Source organism: Hippopotamus amphibius, chromosome 11 (assembly GCF_030028045.1).
Source record: "Hippopotamus amphibius kiboko isolate mHipAmp2 chromosome 11, mHipAmp2.hap2, whole genome shotgun sequence".
NCBI lineage: Eukaryota > Metazoa > Chordata > Mammalia > Artiodactyla > Hippopotamidae > Hippopotamus > Hippopotamus amphibius.
In genome coordinates this window covers 74,253,279-74,272,263 of record NC_080196.1, presented here as the reverse complement: position 1 = coordinate 74,272,263, position 18,985 = coordinate 74,253,279, and the positions used below count along the sequence as shown (strand labels likewise).

The window sequence follows — 18,985 nt, the reverse complement described above, 5'->3', positions numbered from 1 at the left end:
AGAATCACTGCTTTACAAGGGACAATCTCTTTTGTGTGAGAATAGGTGGTCTGGCTTTTATGTACCAATTGCTCCTGGTCTGTTGATATCTTATTTACAGATAATAATAAGGCCTATCGTTGCTGGGCCGGGCAAGATGCTTAGAGTTTTACATACCTTATTTAATATACACAATAACCCTGTATTGGTATTATCATTCCATTTTACTGATGAGAAAACTAAACTAAAGTTTGGGAGAACTAGGATAACTTGCCCAAAGACCACGCAAAACAGCAAACAGCAAGGCTGGAATTCAACCCAAGTCCAATCTTTCGACCATATCAGAATCCATACTTTGAAACTGTCCACAAAAGCCTTTCCTTTTCTCAGCACAATAAAGTCAAGTGAAGTGGGGGTCATGGCAGGAAAGGGATGTTAGAGTGGGGATGAACTTCTGTGTATCTAAATCTATCCATCTCATTGGTCCACATTTCTAATACTTCCCAAGGCCAAATATTGACGATCACCTTGTGGCCTAGACAACAGTCGTTGGTTTCCAAAAATCTGTCTCTCAGAGTCTTAGGGTTTAGTCAAAGTTTTTTGGAGACTGCCCTTGAGGAACGAGAGAAGTCAAGGTAGCAGTTGACAGGGTGTGATTCTGGACCCAAATCTTCCCTTGAACTGAATCAGTTTCATCATTTTTATATACTGAAATTCTGTTTAAGAATTGCTTGCGGAGGAAAAACAGGTGGGAGAATTCTCTCTCTTCTGCAGGTCTGAAAACCATTGCCCTGGCTGAGAAAATTCTCCAGGACAGGGGTCCTCACAGGTCCAGGCTGGCCCTGAGCACCTGCGAATGTTCCTAACAACCGTCGGATGGCCGCGGTGGGCGGTTTCTGAACCTGCACCTGCCATCACTTTCCTCTGCTGCTCATTCAGATGACGGGCAGTGACCCTGGACTTCACGAAGACACAGCTGGTAGTACGGAAACATACACACAGTGCGAGGGGTTTTATTAGTTAAGATTACCTGGCACAGCAGCTGCCATGGAATCTGTAGAAATACAGGAACGGAAAGTCCAGGACGCTGAGGAGATCACCTGAGGGAAAGAGCAAGGGTGAGACACACAGCCGGCACGCCCCGCCCCCGCTGCCCGGGAACGCAAGCGAGGATCTCAATTATATCAGCCCTCTGAGCGCTGAGCTGCCCAGCAGTGTACTCACTCCGGCATTCAAGGGTTTCGATGCCACTGGCATCGTCTTATTGTGAGAACAGTATGATGATAATAGTACCCATTGAGTGAGAGCCTGCCCTGTGCAGAGCCCTGTGCTAAAAGCTTCCGGTACGTTGTCTCTTTCAATCCTTGCAACAACTCTCAGAAGCTTTGTTATCTCTGTTTTAACTGCAGCTCAGGGAAGTGAAGAGATTTGTCTAGACTGCAGAAGTCTCTGAGTGTGGAGTCAGAACGTGGACCCCGGTCACTCCAAGTTCTAAGATCTTTCCTCTTCACCTGCCCCAGGCAGAGCGCAGGACAAAAAGAAACTCTTTTTAAGATTCTTCTATTCTTTTCTGCCTTATATCTAAAAAAGGATTGTGAATGCATGCCTCTGACATCTTTTCTCATTTTTGTGTTTAATTACTGCACAAACAGAGCAGGGGCCAACCGCCCGTGCATACTCATTTTAGTTTAAGGTCCAAAGGGTACATTTATTTCTAGTGAAGTAAGTTCATTCTTTTAGTTCCACTTGGTGCGAGAGGAAATAATCACACATATTGGCCGCTTCCCTCTCTGGAATTTGAACTTGGTCACAAACAAGAAGTCAGGAGATTAAAAAAGCAGAAAGCCTTCCAAAAATGTCCAGAGAAAAGGAATTAAGCATTTCCACAGCAGATCGCCTAATCCTTCCAAATCTGGAATTTCTGAGATTCTGGAGGCACCAGGCCTTCCAGACCCCTGGGCCTCGGTCTGTCTCTCAGTTCTGGACGGTCCGGAGCAAGAAAGGCTGATTTTCCTGAGTATTCGCAGCTCGTTAGGGGCAGTGGAACATCCCTCACCACTACATGTATTAACCAAGAGTTTCAGAACAAAAGACACAGCGTATCGCTGCACTTCCTCGGACCTAAATGATCTCAAACGATTCAACCATCGATTGGGAAGGAAAGGTCTGAATTCCATTTCTCTGGATGGTTGCTTTTTTCTATCATAGCTATTGTGGTTTGGTTTGGTTTGTGCATTCGTATGTGTATTCAACTAAAAGGAGAGGGTCCCCTATGATCTGGTTTTCGTGCAGCCCAACAAAAGGCTAAGAGTTTTTGTTCTCTTTCTGCCACGGCTCCACTGAACGCCTCTATCATCTACTCGGGACTCATACTGATGGAGGGACTTTGTAACCGACATCAGGCGCAGATGTCCAGTGCATGAGGAGCTCTGCTGCTTCTGAAGTCCCTTTCCCCACGGGAGCGGCAGCCAAGGAAACCCTGAGCACCCAGGTCCTAGCAGGAGGCCCCAGCCCCCTGTAAGGTGGGTGGAAGGATGTCCGTGGAGGATTTGCTCTGTCTCTTTGGCAGCTGTTGGTATTTGGCTCTTACCCGACCTCCCTCTCAGTGTGAGAGAAACTGCAGCGCAGTCAGTGTGATCAGGAGGACCAGGCAGAGAAGAATAAATTAAACACCAGACCTCAAGATTCAGGGGACTCCTGATGCAGGGCGACTTTGACAGCCCGGCCCCGGCTGCAGAGGGGCCTGCAGGGCAGTGGCAAGGGGGAGGGTCAGAGCACAGTGGGAGAAAGGTAGATAAAGAAAAATATCACCATCCTAGGGAATTGTCCAGTTACATAACAATCCTTACCCAAATCCTAAAAATTGATCCTGTAAACTATTGAGAGCAAGAGAGAAACTAGCTCACTCTTCTCTTTGAGCCATTTCTAAAACCGCCACACATTTCTCAGTTGACTCCATGACTGTCTCTCCTTCTAGAATCATTCAGTCCTTGCGAGCAAGGATTCCATTATACTCAGCGCTTGTATCCACTGTGTTAGGACCATCTCTGACAAATAACAAGCACTACTGAACCAAGAGTATCTGGAAGAACTCAACCCTCCCGGCTCTGCTCTCCCTGGACAGAATGTTCCAAACACTTTCCACTTGGCTTTGCTGGTCCTCAGTCTCAAACTGACCCCCAATGCTTCCCCTCTGATGCCTTCAGCCAGCCTCATCTCTTACATCAACAGAGAGGGTGCACACCGACCTCAAAACGGCAAAGGTTAATGACTGTGCTACAAAAATAACCCCTAAGATGTTGCAGTATGTGGCTGGCTGGCCCCAACCACAGGAGAATTAGACCCAGGAGCTAAAAAAAAAAAAATGTATAAAGATGCTCAAAAGACAACACTCCTGCACCACCTAGTGCAGAATGCACACTTTAAGCACAAAGTAAGCAGTTCAAGCGTTATAAACCTGTTTTGTATGTGGCATATATATACAATGGAATATTACTCAGCTATAAAAAGGGATGAGATGGAGCTATATGTAATGAGGTGGATAGAACTACAATCTGTCATACAGAGTGAAGTAAGTCAGAAAGAGAAAGACAAATATTGTATGCTAACTCACATATACGGAATCTAAAAATGGTACTGATGAACTCAGTGACAAGAACAGGGAAGCAGATACAGGGAATGGACTGGAGAACTCGAGGTATGGGAGGGGGCGGGGGGTGAAGGGGAAACTGAGAAGAAGCGGGAGAGTAGTACAGACATATATATACTACCAACTGTAAAATAGTCAGTGGGAAGTTGTTGTATAACAAAGGGAGTCCAACTCGAGGATGGAAGATGCCTTAGAGGACTGGGGCAGGGAGGGTGGGGGGGAATCGAGGGGGGGGCGTCAAGGAAGGGAGGGAATATGGGGATATGTGTATAAAAACAGTTGATTGAACCTGGTGTACCCCCCAAAAAAATAAAATAAAATAATAAAATAATAAAAAAAAAAAAAAAAAAAAAAAAAAAAAACCTGTTTTGTGGCATCAACATGCAGCTTATGTACAGAAGTCCAAGTTGAGCCTTCATCCTGTGCTCCACAGTTAAAATTCTGCTGACTCTCTGAGAGAGGGAGTGAGTCCCATCTCTCTGAAGATAATGGAGCATGAAATTGCCATGGTGACAAGTGTGGCACAAGCTTACCACAATCAAGAACAATTGATACTTGAACATCAAGAAAATTTCCTCTCACCACATTTTAGTTCTCAGAATTAGTGGAAAAGTGGAAGATCAGTTCCAAGATGTAGTTAGTACTGCTTGCTTTATCTCAATACGAGCAATAGACGCACCATGTAACAAGCTCATTTCTGGTCAGATTCCCGCAAGTCTTCCTGACCTTCTGGTTCCTTGAAATTTTCTCTCTTGAAAATGCTACAGCAGAGGGACCCCACACAGAGATGAAATGCAAACTTTCAAACAGAGGAAGAATTTCTTTTCTCTACTATTACTTAAAACACTCCCAGGGGGTGCAAGATTCCAGGATTCTTGGAGCTTCTGCATGAACTGTGAATTTGAAAGATTAGGAGAGCCAGATCCCACCCACTAAGAAGCAAGCCCAGTGCCTGAAAAGGGAAAAGTGTCAGGGTCTGCACCTAGGACATGGAAAACTACCTACCTGGTCCCTACCTGCCACCACATCCCAATGCACCCCAAAGGTAGTGACCCAAAGCCACACCATCTGCATCACAAGAAAGCCTATCTTTCTAGTCACTCAGGGGTGAATGAGAAGGGGATCTCAGTCAAAAGCACTGCTGAGAGATCATCACCCACCTAGTAGAATAGCTGACATAAGACAGACAACACCAAATGTGGGTGAAGACATGGAGTAACCAGAACTCTCATGCATTGCTGGGGGGAGGTAAATTGGTATAAGCGCTTTAGAAAATTGGCACTTTTCTTCAAAGTTAAACATATATCTGCTCTAAGACCCAGAAATTCTACTCCTAGGTATTTATCCAAGAGACACGAAAACATAAGTCCACAAAAAGTCTTGTATGAGAATGCTGATGGCAGCTTTATTCATAACAGCCCTGAACTGGAAACCTCTCAGGTGAGCATCAACAGGTGCATAGACAAACAAAAGGTTCATGACATCAGTCAGCAATAAAAGGGAAGAGACCAGTGAGACACACAGCAACCTGGGTGAATCTTTAAACGCTATGCTGAATGAAAGAGGCAGACACAAAAGAATACTTCCCACGTGTTTCCATTTATATGAGACTAGATTAGAAAGAACTTATGTATGGTAACAGAAATCAGATCAATAGGGGCTTTTGGTGGTCGGTGAGAAGAGAGTGACTATGAAGGGATGTGAGGAAACTTTCTGGAGTGACTGAACTTTTCTGTATCTTGATAGAGGTGTGAGCTACATGGGGTGTATACATTTGTCAAAATTGATCAAGCTGTACATTCAAGATATGTGCATTTCCTATGTGTAAATCACATCTCAATTTTAATGCTTTGAAAGTACTACCAAATAATGAAGATATAAGTTTAAAAAAAAAAAGAGAGAGAGAGAGGTAAGAAGAAACCAAAAAGAATAAAGCTCTGTTTTATTTTTTTAATTTATTTATTTATTTATTGACTGTGTTGGGTCTTCTTCGTTTCTGTACATGGGCTTTCTCTAGTTGTGGTGAGCAGGGGCTACTCTTCCTTGTGGTGCATGGGCTCCTCGTTGCCGTGACTTTTCTTGTTATGGAGCACAGGCTCTAGGCGCGTGGGCTTCAGTAGTTGTGGCACATGGGCTCAACAGTTGTGGCTCATGGGCTCTAAAGCTCAGGCTCAATAGTTGTGGCACACGGGCTTAGTTGCTCCGTGGCATGTGGAATCTTCCTGGAGCAGGGATCAAACCTGTGTCCCCTGTATTGGCAGGCAGATTCTTAACCACTGCGCCACCTAGGAAGTCCTAAAGCTCTGTTTTAAAATCAGAAATTAACAGAGTCTTAAAAAAAAAAAAGACTGCACCCATGGGTCCTGACTCTTACTGTGTCTCAACTGGTGCAGGTGTGGGGAATCAGCAAGATGCTCTCCCTGACCCAGACCCAGGCCTTGCAGTGGATATTCCAGATGGAAAGTATCATAAGCAGAAAAGAATGAAGTGCTGTTCTGTCTTAAAAATGGGCTGGAACCACCCACGGGTCCAATGAGAAAGCTAACAAGCTGGCGAGAATTGGAGCCGCCCAGTAAGAGCAGTCCTTAATACTTCTGGAGGAGAGAGATTTTCCTCAGCTGTTGTATTTGCTTAAATTTTGTAATCGAGCTTATGCTCCTATGAGAAAACATCACCAGGACCCATCAAAGGATTTAGGGCAATTGACCTGGCTTTATAAAGCTGGGAAAAGCTGATTGCCAAGGAGTCTTCTAGATTCTGAGCTTCCATAATCTCGCACACTAAATTCCTATCTTAATATCTATCTGCCTTAATTATCTACTCTACCAAACCTGTGTGCCTTTTAAAGCAATGGGCCGCTGCTTACAACTGCACAGGTTGCGTACTTCACAACTTCAGTACAAACAACTGTACTGTTTATATAGACCACAACTGCATGTGCTGGCTCTGTGGGTTTCTGAAAGGTAAAGGTGATCAAAACCTGGGCAGTCTCTTGTCATGTGATTACACAAGCAGCCTCCCTACTCCAGTCAAGACTGTTCTGCTGCTCAACAGTCCTCATCCAAGCAGGCACTCAAGGACCACCCCACATCTTCCAAGGTTTCAAGTCAATGGCACTCCACTCACAGGAGGTAGAAGGAGAAACAAATACACGCATCTTCCAGGCACCTTGACGCACAATTTGTAAAAGTTCTAAGAAAGCAACAATTATTTTCACAATGACCACACAAAACACCTCTATTACACAAGCACCTTCATGTTACTTAATTCACACAAAAGTAGGTGTGGTTTCACAGTGTTGATCTGGGATGCTCATGGATTAGATAACCAACTTGGTGCTGGTAGAGATGGACATCTCTGGTTTCTTCTGGAAGGCTGCCACCAGTCTGTAGGTAATCTCACTCCCACCTTCCCTGGGGCCTTTGCCAGAGCCCTGCTACAGTGGCTACGGAGGCCCCAGGACTCCTGACCCCTATGGCTCTGGTGCATCTCCTCGCAGGAAAGCTTCAGCTCAACTCCAGTCTTCCTCTGCTACTCACGTCCTCAGCATCACCTTGGCCACATCACTTAACACCTCTGGGTTTCAATTTCCTCATTTGTAAAACGCGGTGGCGCCTTGCATAATCACTAAGGTTCCTTCCAGCTCTGACCGTCATGGGTGTAACAATGAACTAGCATAACCTCTCAGTTAAAGGCCGAGTGACTTCTCTAAGTGAATATTATTCATCCAATCCCACTGGAAGTCACTCAGGGAGTAAATGGACACGTAAACCAAGGAGAACCAGCAAACACAGCTTTCCAAAGGTCTTTGACAAAAACAGATTTCAAGGCAGAGGATGTTTAGCAGGCTCGGAACTATCTGTTGGGTGGCAACCCTCCGACCGCGCGAAAGAACAAGAGGCAGGATTTGGAGGCAGACACCCAGCGGTACAGGGAGGTATTTAGAGTCAACACCAGGGTTTCATGTGATTTGTTATTTTACAAAGGATGGGTTTTCAGCCTGTGGGAGAGGGCAGAAAATAGCAGATGTGCTTGAGGGCGGGCAAGCATAGAAGCACTCATGGAAAAAAAATAATTCAAACTATGCTCACGAGACACCGTTTCGGCTATGTCACGTACAATCTAGAAACACGACCCAAGTCACCACCGGCAGGTCCCTGAAGGTTCCAGTTCAAACAGTCTGAAGCAGCTAAAAACACAAACGGAAGGCGGCTGCTGCTTGGGGCACAGTAGGGAGCTAGAAGGGGCTTCAGAAACAATCCCGTCCACCTTTCTCAATTTCCAGGTGAGACACGGAGGCCCTGAGGGCGTGGGTAATGACGCATGCATAGCGAAGGTCAGTAAACATTAGTGTAAGGAGCGTGACCCATAAACTGTGTATGTTCAGCCATGCTGCACACAGAAAGTTTTGTTTTATCTTTGCATCAACTTCAAAACCTTTCAAAGTTAAAACAAACAAACAAACCAATAAACAATGAAACAGGGTATGGTGGGCAGTTCCTGAATCTGGAAAACAACTCTAGAGTAACTAAGGCAGCAACAGGGTGAAGGTAAGTTTTAAAATTTGACTTCGTTAATCTGGAATTAGGAAAACTGGATGATAGCATATGATAAAAACGTATAAAAGGATGTCACTGAGAAATAGGGGGAATTTGAACTTCTCCACCAAATCTTTAGCCCTAGGATTGAAGAGCAATTCTGGATGCTTGGAGGGGGAGTTTTAGAAGAAGACAAAGCAGGACTTCCCTAGTGGTCCAGCAGTTAAGACTCTGCACTCCCAAAGCAGGGGGCCCGGGTAAAATCCCTGGTCAGGGAACTAGATCCCGTATGCATGCGCAACTAAAGATCCTGCATGCCGCAACTAAGACCCAGTGCAGCCAAATAAATAAGGACATGGGGCAGGGTGCAAAGGGGAAGCTGGGACAAAATGAGAGAGTAGCATTGACATATATACACCACCAAATGTAAAACAGATAGCTAGTGGGAAGCTGCTGCATAACACAGGGAGATCAACTCATTGATGGGTGATGACTTAGAGTGGTCACTTAGGGGGATAGGAAGGATGAGAAGGACCCGTAGGAGGGAGGGGATATGGGGATATATGTATAAATACAGCTGATAAAAATATAAATAAAAAATAAATAAATAAATAATAAATTTTTAAAAAAAGACGACAAAGCAAGCACTAGTTTACTCGGCAGATAATAAACCTGCTTGTACATCCAAGGTCGCACCAGATGAAAACATCGACAACGAAATTCAAGAAAGAATAAGGATAAATTCATGGGCAATGAGCCCATAATGGGATATATGTCCCATAATGTCCGTAAGAACAGTTTCAAGTACACGGGCAATTCCTAAACCCCCGAGTTTGACACCCTGGAAGGCAGCCACATTCTCTAACAAAATTTCCCTCAGAGACATAACTGGTCAGAGCACTGGGTCGAACGGGCAATGTAAGACAAACAAACGAGCAAACAAAATGTTTACCTGTGGGGTGAGATGCACATGCCAGGAGCACCGCACTGAAAAAGAAACAGCAGACTCGTGAAGACAGCTTCCCCGGCACTGAGAAAACGACATCCATTTCCACCCATTCTACTTGGAGATAGTGAGATTTGCCTAAAAGCAAATTATTTGCACTGAATGGTCTTATTCTGCCTAAATCCAGCTCGTCAGGGAGCGAGTGAGAACCTCCTGAAATGCCTCAGGTTTTGGCAAGACGGCTGGATTCTCCCCTGTGATGGGCTCTGAGGCTCCACGCCGCTCTCAGAGGGTCAGCCATGCCAGTGATTTTCATCATACTCACCTATCTACAGAGAGTATGTGTCAGCTAGACAAAGCAGACTCTAAATTACAAATAGGCTGCAACCCCAAAGCTAGCTGTGGAATGTGAGCTAAATCCATTTGTGAGCTAAATCACACAATTAACTGCACAGAAAGAGAAGTAAATTTCCAAGAAGCTAGCCCCCAAAACGATCCATGCCATCCACCCTGGGTCTGAAAACTACCTAGACCAATTTGCAGCTGATGCCGTAAGGGATGGTGTAGGCCCTACCTGAGCTTGGCGCTCTCCTAGCTTCCTCTCTCGAAGCATGTCCCATCTCCCAGCACCTGTCTACAGTGCCTTCATCTGGCCCTAAGCCCACCTTCCACACCCTCTTCCACAGAAACTCATGCCACCCAGGCAGCTGATTTAGTTGGAGGTAAGGAATAAAACTTTCAATTTGAATATAAGAAGGAATGTTTTTTTAAAGTGCTGGATGGCCTACGCTGGTTCTTAACCCTGGATGGACACCCGGATAGATGTGCATCCTGGCTAGAATCTCTGAGGGCATCTCCCGGCATCCGTGGTTTTACTTTGTTATGACTCCCAGCAGCTATAAGGTGCACAGGGATTGAGAACCACTGTCACAGATCTCTAGTTGGTGACATTATAGGCAGGGAAACCAGTGTTAGCTCATCAGCCCTGCCCTGCCCTGCTCTTGAGTTACCTCCCAGTGCCATTTCTGTTTTTCTGACTGCTCCCGGAGGGGCAGCATCACAGAAAGAGGCAGAGGAGAGAAGGGTTGGGACAAAGGCCATGGAGAGTAGAATTCTGGTCATTCAGAAGCTGTAGGTTTGTGAGACAAGGGTTTACACGTAGCTGTAAAAATACACACACTACAAACAAGACTGGAGATTTTCTGTCCTTCACATGGGCTGTCTGCTTGCTGTCTCTCCTTTCTCTGGAAAACACATTCCCTGTACATATTCCATTATTCTATCTCGCTGGACCCCTTTTTGTTTATAACTTCAGCAGCAGAAGTTACTGCTCCTATGGTAGGATGTGAGGGGCCCCTTTCCATCCTAAAACATCTCCCAGGGCCTGACATGGTATCCCAAATGCCATCATTGGAATCACCCCAAACGGTGACTGTCAAAGAAAAAACTAGGGAGTAAAAATAAGAAATAAAGAGTCGGTTCTCTAGTCCATGTCTGAATTTTGTAAATATAGTGTTACACCCTCCTAGTTCCTATGCTGTGATGTCCTGGGGAGCAAGAACCAGATGTCATCTCTGGAGCTCAAGTATTGAGCAGGGCCAGATACACAGCAGGTTCTCTCTCTGTTTTCAAACCAGCAGAGAGAGATCAAACCAGCAGGCAGAGCTCCAGGCTGGCATCCTCGGACACAGCTGCCCCACGCATCTGAGCAAGCGCAGATCTCTGGATGCAGATGCCCAGGGCCCGTGGGAAATAGAATCTCAGCCCTGGTTCATCTTCATCACCTGTATTGAAAGAAGACTTGGAAACAGAAGCGTGGCTTTAGGGGGTGTGCAGTGGGCTGAGACAGGAAGCCTCGAGCACCAGGCTCCCCGGCAATGAAACCCTCACATGAAGAGTGGGGAGGGCAGGAGAACTAGCTGGGGGTCACAGTGGCTGTTTTTTTCCACCCCCAAAACCCTCTGCTGCTCGCCTTGGCTATAAGCTCTGCGGGGAAAAAGAACTATCTAAAGTGGGCTGATGTCATGGAAACATTTCAAACACCAAGAGTCTTCTGCATTTTCAGAAACATCTCTTGAAAAGGCAGCTGGGGGGTCTGGGCAGAGTGGAACTAATGACTGTATTCAGCTGAGTACAAAAGAGGCCACAGCTATGTGTGAGTTGAACCCTGCCTTCAAAAAGGCATTTTCATAAATACTAAGATATTTAGGAACTTTATCTGTAAGTGGAGAACACAGCTCATGTTGAACATTTTAGGCTAACTCCCTCCAGAAATCCATGTGGCCAAAGGCTGAGAGGCACCTCTCCGACGACTTTAGTCCTCTGGACCAAATGTTACTGCATTAGGCAAACTTGAGTTCCAGACAGCAAACCTCACTGCTTCTCAGTTAGGTCCCACAGTGCACCATGTGGGACTCTCAGAATCCAAGAATGCTCCCCAGCTCCTCTATTTAGCAGCTGACCCCTGTTCTTTGCTTGGCTTGCGGCAAGGGTACAGATGGAAGTCCATACACCACACTGAAATGTTATAAATCAAGCCTCAAATTTCATCCTACTTTAACAAATACACCTTCAAAGCAAACTGGAAGTCCGTATTAAAATTTAGAATTCTTGGGACTTCCCTGGTGGCGAAGTGGTTAAGAACCCGCCTGCCAATGCAAGGGACACAGGTTCGAGCCCTGGTCCAGAAAGAGCCCACATACCTTGGAGCAACTAAGCCCGTGAGCCACAGCTACTGAGCCTGTGCTTTAGAGTCTGCGAGCCACAACTACTGAAGCCCAAGTGCCTAAAGCCCGTGCTCCGCAACAAGAGAAGCCACCACAATGAGAAGCCTGTCCACCGCAATGAAAAGTAGCCCCCGCTCACCACAACTAGAGAAAGCCTGCACACAGCAACGAAGACCCAATGCAGCCAATAAATAAATAAATAAATAAATAAATAAATAAATAAATAAAAATTAAAAAAAAATGTAGAATTCTTGGAGTCCTTGGAGCTTCATGTCAGAATGTGGCAGGGTGGGGAGATCCAGCCTCTAGCTCCCAACCCCCAGTGCACCCTCTTCTCTCCCCACATCAGGCTCCATCCTGTACCCAAGGACCTCAAACTCATGTGTGTGGACACCTCAGTCTGCAAGCCCACTCTCCATCCACATCCATCCTGCTAACAGCCTTTCTTTAGACACCCGTTGGGTCTAGGAATGAATTAAGAAGACAGACACAGGGAGACCTTGGAATCCACTTGAGTAGGAAATTCCAGGGCCCAGTCTACAAGGAAGAGTGTGGGCTTTTAGCCTTACAGGCTCCATATGCCCTGGGGAGAGGCATGGCCCTCTGAAGTGCGGGGCTGGATGGAAGCCCTTCTTGCCTGGCCTAAGGGCAAGACTACTCTTTAGTTTCTTCAGTTCTGATCCTCTCACCAATTATTTAGCTTGCCTTCCTGGCAGGCACACTGGCTCAGATCTCCCTAATCAAAATGTTATTGGAAAATAAAAATCTATTAGCTCTAGAAGAATATGAGTTATTCCTAGAAGATTTAAATTGTATTTTACCTGAATAGATAGTTTAAGTACTGCTGGTCAATGTCACTAAAAAATGAGGAAAAAAAAAAAGATTAAAAAGTGAAATAATAGAAGTGTTTAGCATACACAAGATAGTCATTTTCTTCTATTAATAAATTATATCTATGTACAAGGTCCTACATTTATAAACTATCAATAGACAGTAAGAAAAGTACTTTATATTCAAAACCATTTCCTGGCTTGTTTTTTAAAACCATTTTGTAGGTTAACATCACAAGCATTTTCCACTTGTGGCCAATTATGTGCACATTTGCCATTTTAAAGGAGCGTCAACTGTCTGAGGCCACTGGACTGGCTTCTAGGGCTACCGTGCTTGACAGATAAAAATACAGTATACCCAAATAAATCTGAATTTCACGTAAAGAATAATGTTTTAGTACAAGTATGTTCCAAATAGTGCATGAAACATACTTAAACTAAAAAAATTATTCGCTGCTTATTTGAAATTCAAATTTACCTGGGTAGTCTGTATTTTTATCTAACAACTCTACCGTCTTCTTGCTGAGAAAAAAAAAAAAAAAACACTTTATTCAAAGAAAAAGTGGTGCACTAGGGACCCATTACACATCCTCAGAGTGTAGAGCTTTCTCCCAGGAGTCAGTCCCTTCAAACCTTTCTCTATGGGCCTCAGGCAGCCCCGAAACCCAGGGGCCAGCTGGTCAGGAGGGCTCTGACCTGGCAGCTCCAGCCCGACCGAGGCCTGAATTCTCATCTTTTTCATTTACATTCAACAACTCTGTTCCACTGACTGCCCTCAACAAAGGTCTCATTTGAACAGCTCTGGTGCTGGGGGAGACTACTGGGTCTAAACTGAGTCAAGTTAGGAAGGGACTGTGGAAACAAAAAAGACTTGTGCCTCTGAGCTGGAGGAAATGAACTGGGGCCCAAGGTAACCAGTCACATAATTTTTGTCAAAATGTCATCTAAACGGCCGCCCTGAAGGAAAAGGAGAGAGACTCTCCTCCAGGCTCTTCACACATTGCCGGCAGCAGGCACAGTTCAGGGACAGATGGACCCGGCCTGCTGCCCTCCCCCCATCCTGGCCTCACAGTCTCTGGCTGATGGAAGAAACTCAGGATCCCATAGGTCTCACCCCTTTCCTTTAACCAGACGATGACTCACCAAGCTTTAAAAGTTTACCTTAACGCACTGGGTTTCTGGGATTTCTGTAGTATCTTATAAGCCCCTGGAAAGGAAGCAACATAGGTCACCGGCACACAGCATTCTGCAAAGGGGGCAGCGGTGCTTCCCTGGAAGCACAAACTCCACGGGGAGAAGGGCCCCTCTTCCCTGCAAGGGTCACCGCAGCCAACAGGGGGCAACCAAGAGCACTTTGGAGGATTTCAAGGATGCGCATTCCACAGTCCCTGAGATGATGCCATTCATAGAACGCTGGGCCGCGAAGGCTCGTGGTCCCCAGAAGGACACAATTAACAGGAAGCTTGGGTTTCCTTTGATGGTGCACATGAGAAACACCGCTGGATTTCTGAACCACGTGTCACAAAGTCAGGGCACTGTTTTCTCCCCTAAGACTACAGATAGGAAACACTGGTTTGAAATAAAGTAGATGGCCTTTTATTTCACCCACTTTTTTTTTTTTAGTATACTGCTGAAATACAGCGGTGGGTTTGTTTTTTTTTAATATTTATTTATTTATTTGGCTGCATCAGGTCTTAGTTGCGACATGCATGCGGGATTTAGGTTCCCTGACCAGGGATTGAACCTGGGCCCCCTGTATTGGGAGCAAGAAGCCCTAACCACTGGACCATCAGGGAAGTCCCAAGAAGAGAGTGTTTGTGACACAAACTTCTGGATCTTGAACTCTTCCCACCATCTTTAGAGAAGACCAACCAGCACTGCACAAGCAGACCTGAGCAAGCAGAGCCTGGGCCCTGGTGAGTTAATTAATGTTTGTCATGAGAAAGACGAGACTCAACAGGAACTGGAAAACTCCAAAACACGAAAGTCAAACCACAAAAATGCCCATTTAATTTTAACCTTGACACCTTGGATTTAATCTTCCTATTGTCCAGATTCAATAAAAAGTGGATATACGATAAGGTCTAAATAATAGCTCTCAGACACGTATGTAAAAACTCTTGAAAAACTTACCTACGCAGAATAAGTGAATCACAGCCCAGAAATATCCATCTGGATCAAACTGTAATGCAAGATTAAGAAAAAAAAAAAAGCTGTAAGTACAGACAAACAGGATCCAGCATGATGATCAGAAACCCTCACTGTCAATGCACAGTGCCAGGCACGGAGCCAGACAGGATTCTGGGGCCTTGGGCCACTCCCTCCTTACTTCTCACCCAGTTGCCACGAGCTCTCTGCCTGTAGCATCTCTTTCCCCATCCCCCACACTCCCCAGCAATGCATCTCTAAAAAGTAGGTCCGATGGTGTCACCTGTTGCTTAAAATCATCCAGCCATCCCCCAGTGACTTCAGGATGAAATCCAAACTCAGGGCACCCAAGAATCCCTATGACAAGCCTCTGTCAACCCCACCAGTCCCATCCACTGCCCACCCCCTCCAGACAAAGAGATCTTGAACTTCCCCGGCCAACTCAGCTGAGAGGCACTCCCTCCTCTTCTTCCCTTCCTTATTTTTTCCAGTTATCTCACTTGACACACTCTATTTTGCTTATGATCTGTCTCTGTTCCCACCTCCCTGCTAGATGGTCAATTCCAAAAGGGCAGGAATTCGCCCGGGGGCGCACACATAGTAGGTACTCAATAAAGCTGAATCACAGAACACTCAGGACACCTCCAGGACTCTGTCCGCACCTGCCTTCTTCTCCCGGCTCGCTCCTCTTCACCCTTCAAGATTTAGGTCTGGTAAACAGAGCCTGGCTCCAGCATTGCAAGATCTGGGTTAAATTCTAAAATCCCCACTTATGTGTTAGCTGGTGACTTTTTGGGCCTCACTATTCTTTAGCTATGAAATGGAGATAATAAGAGCCGCCACCTTTGTGGAATGGCTGTGAGATTACATAAAATAAGGCACTAAAGCACTGGCACAGAGCCTGACACACAGCGAGCGCCCTCTAATTGTTAGCTACTCCCTCCCTGAGCCTCCAAGTCTTCCCAGGCGCTCGCAGGAGCCCATACCTCCCCGGACAGAGCCCTAGCCTCCCTGTGCTATAATTATCTCTTCCTCTGCTCCTTCCCATTTGCTCTGACTAGACTCTGACTCTTCTGCCTGGACGACAGCAATTCCTCTTTGTGCCCCCAGAGCCTGGCTCGGTGCCTGACACTTGATGGGGACGTAATAAATGCTGGGGAAGTAAAGAAAGGAAAAAAGACCCCACAATGAGATGACTCCTGGAGGTGGGGGTGGGTCCTCAGTGCCTAATAAAGAAAAACTCAGGATGACACAGTGAAAATCACTGCAGGTGACAGGGAAAAAAATCAACTTTGCCTCAGTGTGTGGGGCCGGGGTCATTTGGGCTCGCAGGTCCTCTCAGCATGGACAAAGGGTAGACTGCCCCCATCACGGCACCCAGAGGCCCAAGCTCTGTGGGCCCTCCTGCTGCAGACTTGGGAAAAGGCAAAGACCTGAGGACAGGTGTCGGCCAGGCAAAAGGTGCCCTAGGGCCTGCCTGAAAGTTTGCTTTTACACGTCTCTGCATAGGCCGGGGTTATCCTGCTTCTCAAAGGAAGGACTCTGCTCAGCCTCACAGGTGTCAGAGCTACCTGGAAGGCAAAGTAGTCAACCTGAACTCACCTGGGAGTCATTGAAGGGCAGGGACCCTGCGGCGGCCAGAAGGAAGAGGGCACTGTGGAGAAGAGGCAACACACAGAGCTTCACTTTTTAACATCCAGGGTGAGTCCCGGACAGAGTGGAGGTTGAAATATTCAACACATGTGCTGGAGCTCAGATGAGGCAAAGATCCCGCAAGACCACACTCAGTTCCCCCGTTCATCCTCTGAGAACCCCACTACCCATGCAGTTTTCAGTTGTGTGCTCTGCTGACATCAGACAGTTCCTCCTCTGGGGCTCAGCTAGCCATCTTTCCAGAGACAGGCATTTGCGGACATGTGCAAAACCACAGCTGTCTCACTCAAGTAAAACAGTATATATAAAAGAAGGGTTTTAAAACTACTGATCCCAAAAAATACCCTAGCGGAAAACTGGATGAGCAGACCACAATTATGCCACTTACCAATAAGAAAACACCATGAAAAAGCATGTTACAAACTTATTGCTTTATCCAAATGATCAAACTTAACATTTCCAATAGTGGGACAGATCTACACCATAAGCCTCTTAATATGATGTACTGAGAAGGGTACAATGTCACTCCGTATTCTTGCCAAATATGCATAACCTGGCCTGAATCACAAGGAAACACTGAGACAAACCCAAATTTGGGGACAGTCCACAAAACAATGGACTTACACTATTCAAAACCATGCAGGCAATGAAAGGCAATAAAAGGCCGAGGAACTGTTCCAGATTAAAGGATATGAAAGAGACATGACATCTTTGCGGAAGAGATTACTATAAAAGACAATATCAGGATAATTGGCCAAATTTGAACGTCCACTCAATATTACATAACAGTACTGTATCCGATGTTAATTTTCTAATTTAATCATTGCACTATGGTTATACAAGAGCTTGTTACTTTTAGGAGATACACTGAAGTATTTAGGGGTAGAATCATAATCCCTGCATAATCCCTTACTCTCAAATGGTTCAGAAAAAAAGAAGAGTAAGAATAATTTTATATATATATCCATGTATATTTTATGTGATATATATGTACATATGTATATATGGAGAGAGAAAGAAAGTGAATACAAAAAATGTTATCCATGGGTGAATCTAGATAAAAGGTATATGGGAGTTTATTGTAATATTCTTGCAATTTTTCTATCGGTTTAAACTTTTTTCCCAAATAAGGGAATTCCCTGGCAGTCCAGTGGTTAGGACTTGGCGCTTCACTGCCGAGGGCCCAGGTTCAATTCCTGGTCAGAGAACTAAGATCCTGCAAGCCATGTGGTGCAGCCAAAAATAATAATAAAATAAAACAAAAAAAAATAAAAATTTTCATTAGAAAAAAATCTCTTATACATACCAAAATACTTATGGCTGAAATGCTACAGTGCCTGGGATTTGCTGAAATGAGGCGCTGGATAGAGGCTTAAGTTGAAAACCATCGAATCTGGGGAGTGAGTCTACAGAGCTTCATAATACTATTTTGTCTACTTTTATATCTGTTTAGAAGTTTCCATAATAAAAGGGTTTTTTTTTTAAATTTTTGCCCCAAAAATGTAGCATTACCAATCACAGATATTTTCACATTTTCTCATTCATTAGAAAGTCAATTTGGAGACAGTTTTTGGCTTAGAAATCAGCGGTTTTTATATGGTATATGAGTTTCATATACCAAAATATCTTGGCCTCTAGCTTTTCCCAGTCATTCTCTCCCCCTAAAGGAAAGCACCAGAAAACACAAAACCCAAAGGTTCACATGCTCTTTCCCTCTCTTTCCATTTTATGATGCAACAACATATTCGGGGTTGGGTCCCTTCTGACCATCTCATTAGGTGCCAAACAGCAAAAGATCAAAGACATGAACGCGGGCAGTGAATACAGCATTTTCACTGTTAGGGGACTGCATCATATGACATCTCACACCAATATATATTCTATACACATATCGAATTCTGTATTACCTACATACATATGCATACACAACAACCTGATGCTCATAACCTAAGTACCCTGGCAACAGTGATGCTAATCACTTCTGTCCACAATCCCCCTCCTCATAGTTCTCTCCGCAGTCATCACACACAGTGTGTACCCGACAGACTAGCACGGCTGCTGGGCCCAAGGCAGGAGGACGGGCAGAGGAAACCTCGGAGCTGGGGCCGCAGGGCCTCGGGAAGGGCAGGACGACCGGCGCATCCTGTGGCACAGGCAGGTCCTCCAGTCCAGCCCACACACTCCTAAGCATCGCCAGCTTTCTAGGCACACACACAAATGGCCTCAAGAAGACTCCCTGGCACCCGACTGCCAAGGGACTCAGACGCCAGGGTTGGGTAAGAAGAGGGAGGTTGTCAGGAGGGTTTCTGGGACTGCACAGGAATAGGCAGGTTGCTGGTGGGAGACAGGAGAACCCTCATGGCTTTGGCATCTGCTTGCAGAGGACAGAGAGAAGGCTTCAGAGGACGCAGGGTGCTTCCCCAACCACAGGCAATAAGCCCCTCAAAGTGACAAGCCCTCGGGGCTGAGGGGAAAAGTGGGGGGTCAGCCAGGTGTGAGACAGCCCCTGACTTCCC

The 18,985-nt window shown here is 45.6% G+C and overlaps 1 protein-coding gene across 15 annotated transcripts in view; it reads right to left on the bottom strand.

The window, feature by feature from the left end:
* Nucleotides 1-18,985, bottom strand: part of TMEM241 (transmembrane protein 241) — a 108,731-nt gene that overhangs the window by 47,566 nt on the left and 42,180 nt on the right. For 14 of the 15 annotated variants that reach the window (XR_009048002.1, XR_009048003.1, XR_009048000.1 and 11 more), the window contains 6 exons: nucleotides 16,419-16,470; nucleotides 14,802-14,850; nucleotides 13,830-13,875; nucleotides 12,660-12,695; nucleotides 9,119-9,153; nucleotides 1,010-1,079 (listed from right to left, as the gene is read on the bottom strand). Coding sequence is in view for 11 of the 15 variants with exons in the window: in XM_057699033.1 (XP_057555016.1) it covers nucleotides 1,010-1,079; nucleotides 9,119-9,153; nucleotides 12,660-12,695; nucleotides 13,830-13,875; nucleotides 14,802-14,850; nucleotides 16,419-16,470 (288 nt within the window). In the remaining 4 variants the exon portion in view is untranslated. The remainder of the gene's footprint in view (nucleotides 1-1,009; nucleotides 1,080-9,118; nucleotides 9,154-12,659; nucleotides 12,696-13,829; nucleotides 13,876-14,801; nucleotides 14,851-16,418; nucleotides 16,471-18,985) is intronic. The other variant, XM_057699028.1, reaches the window with a different exon arrangement.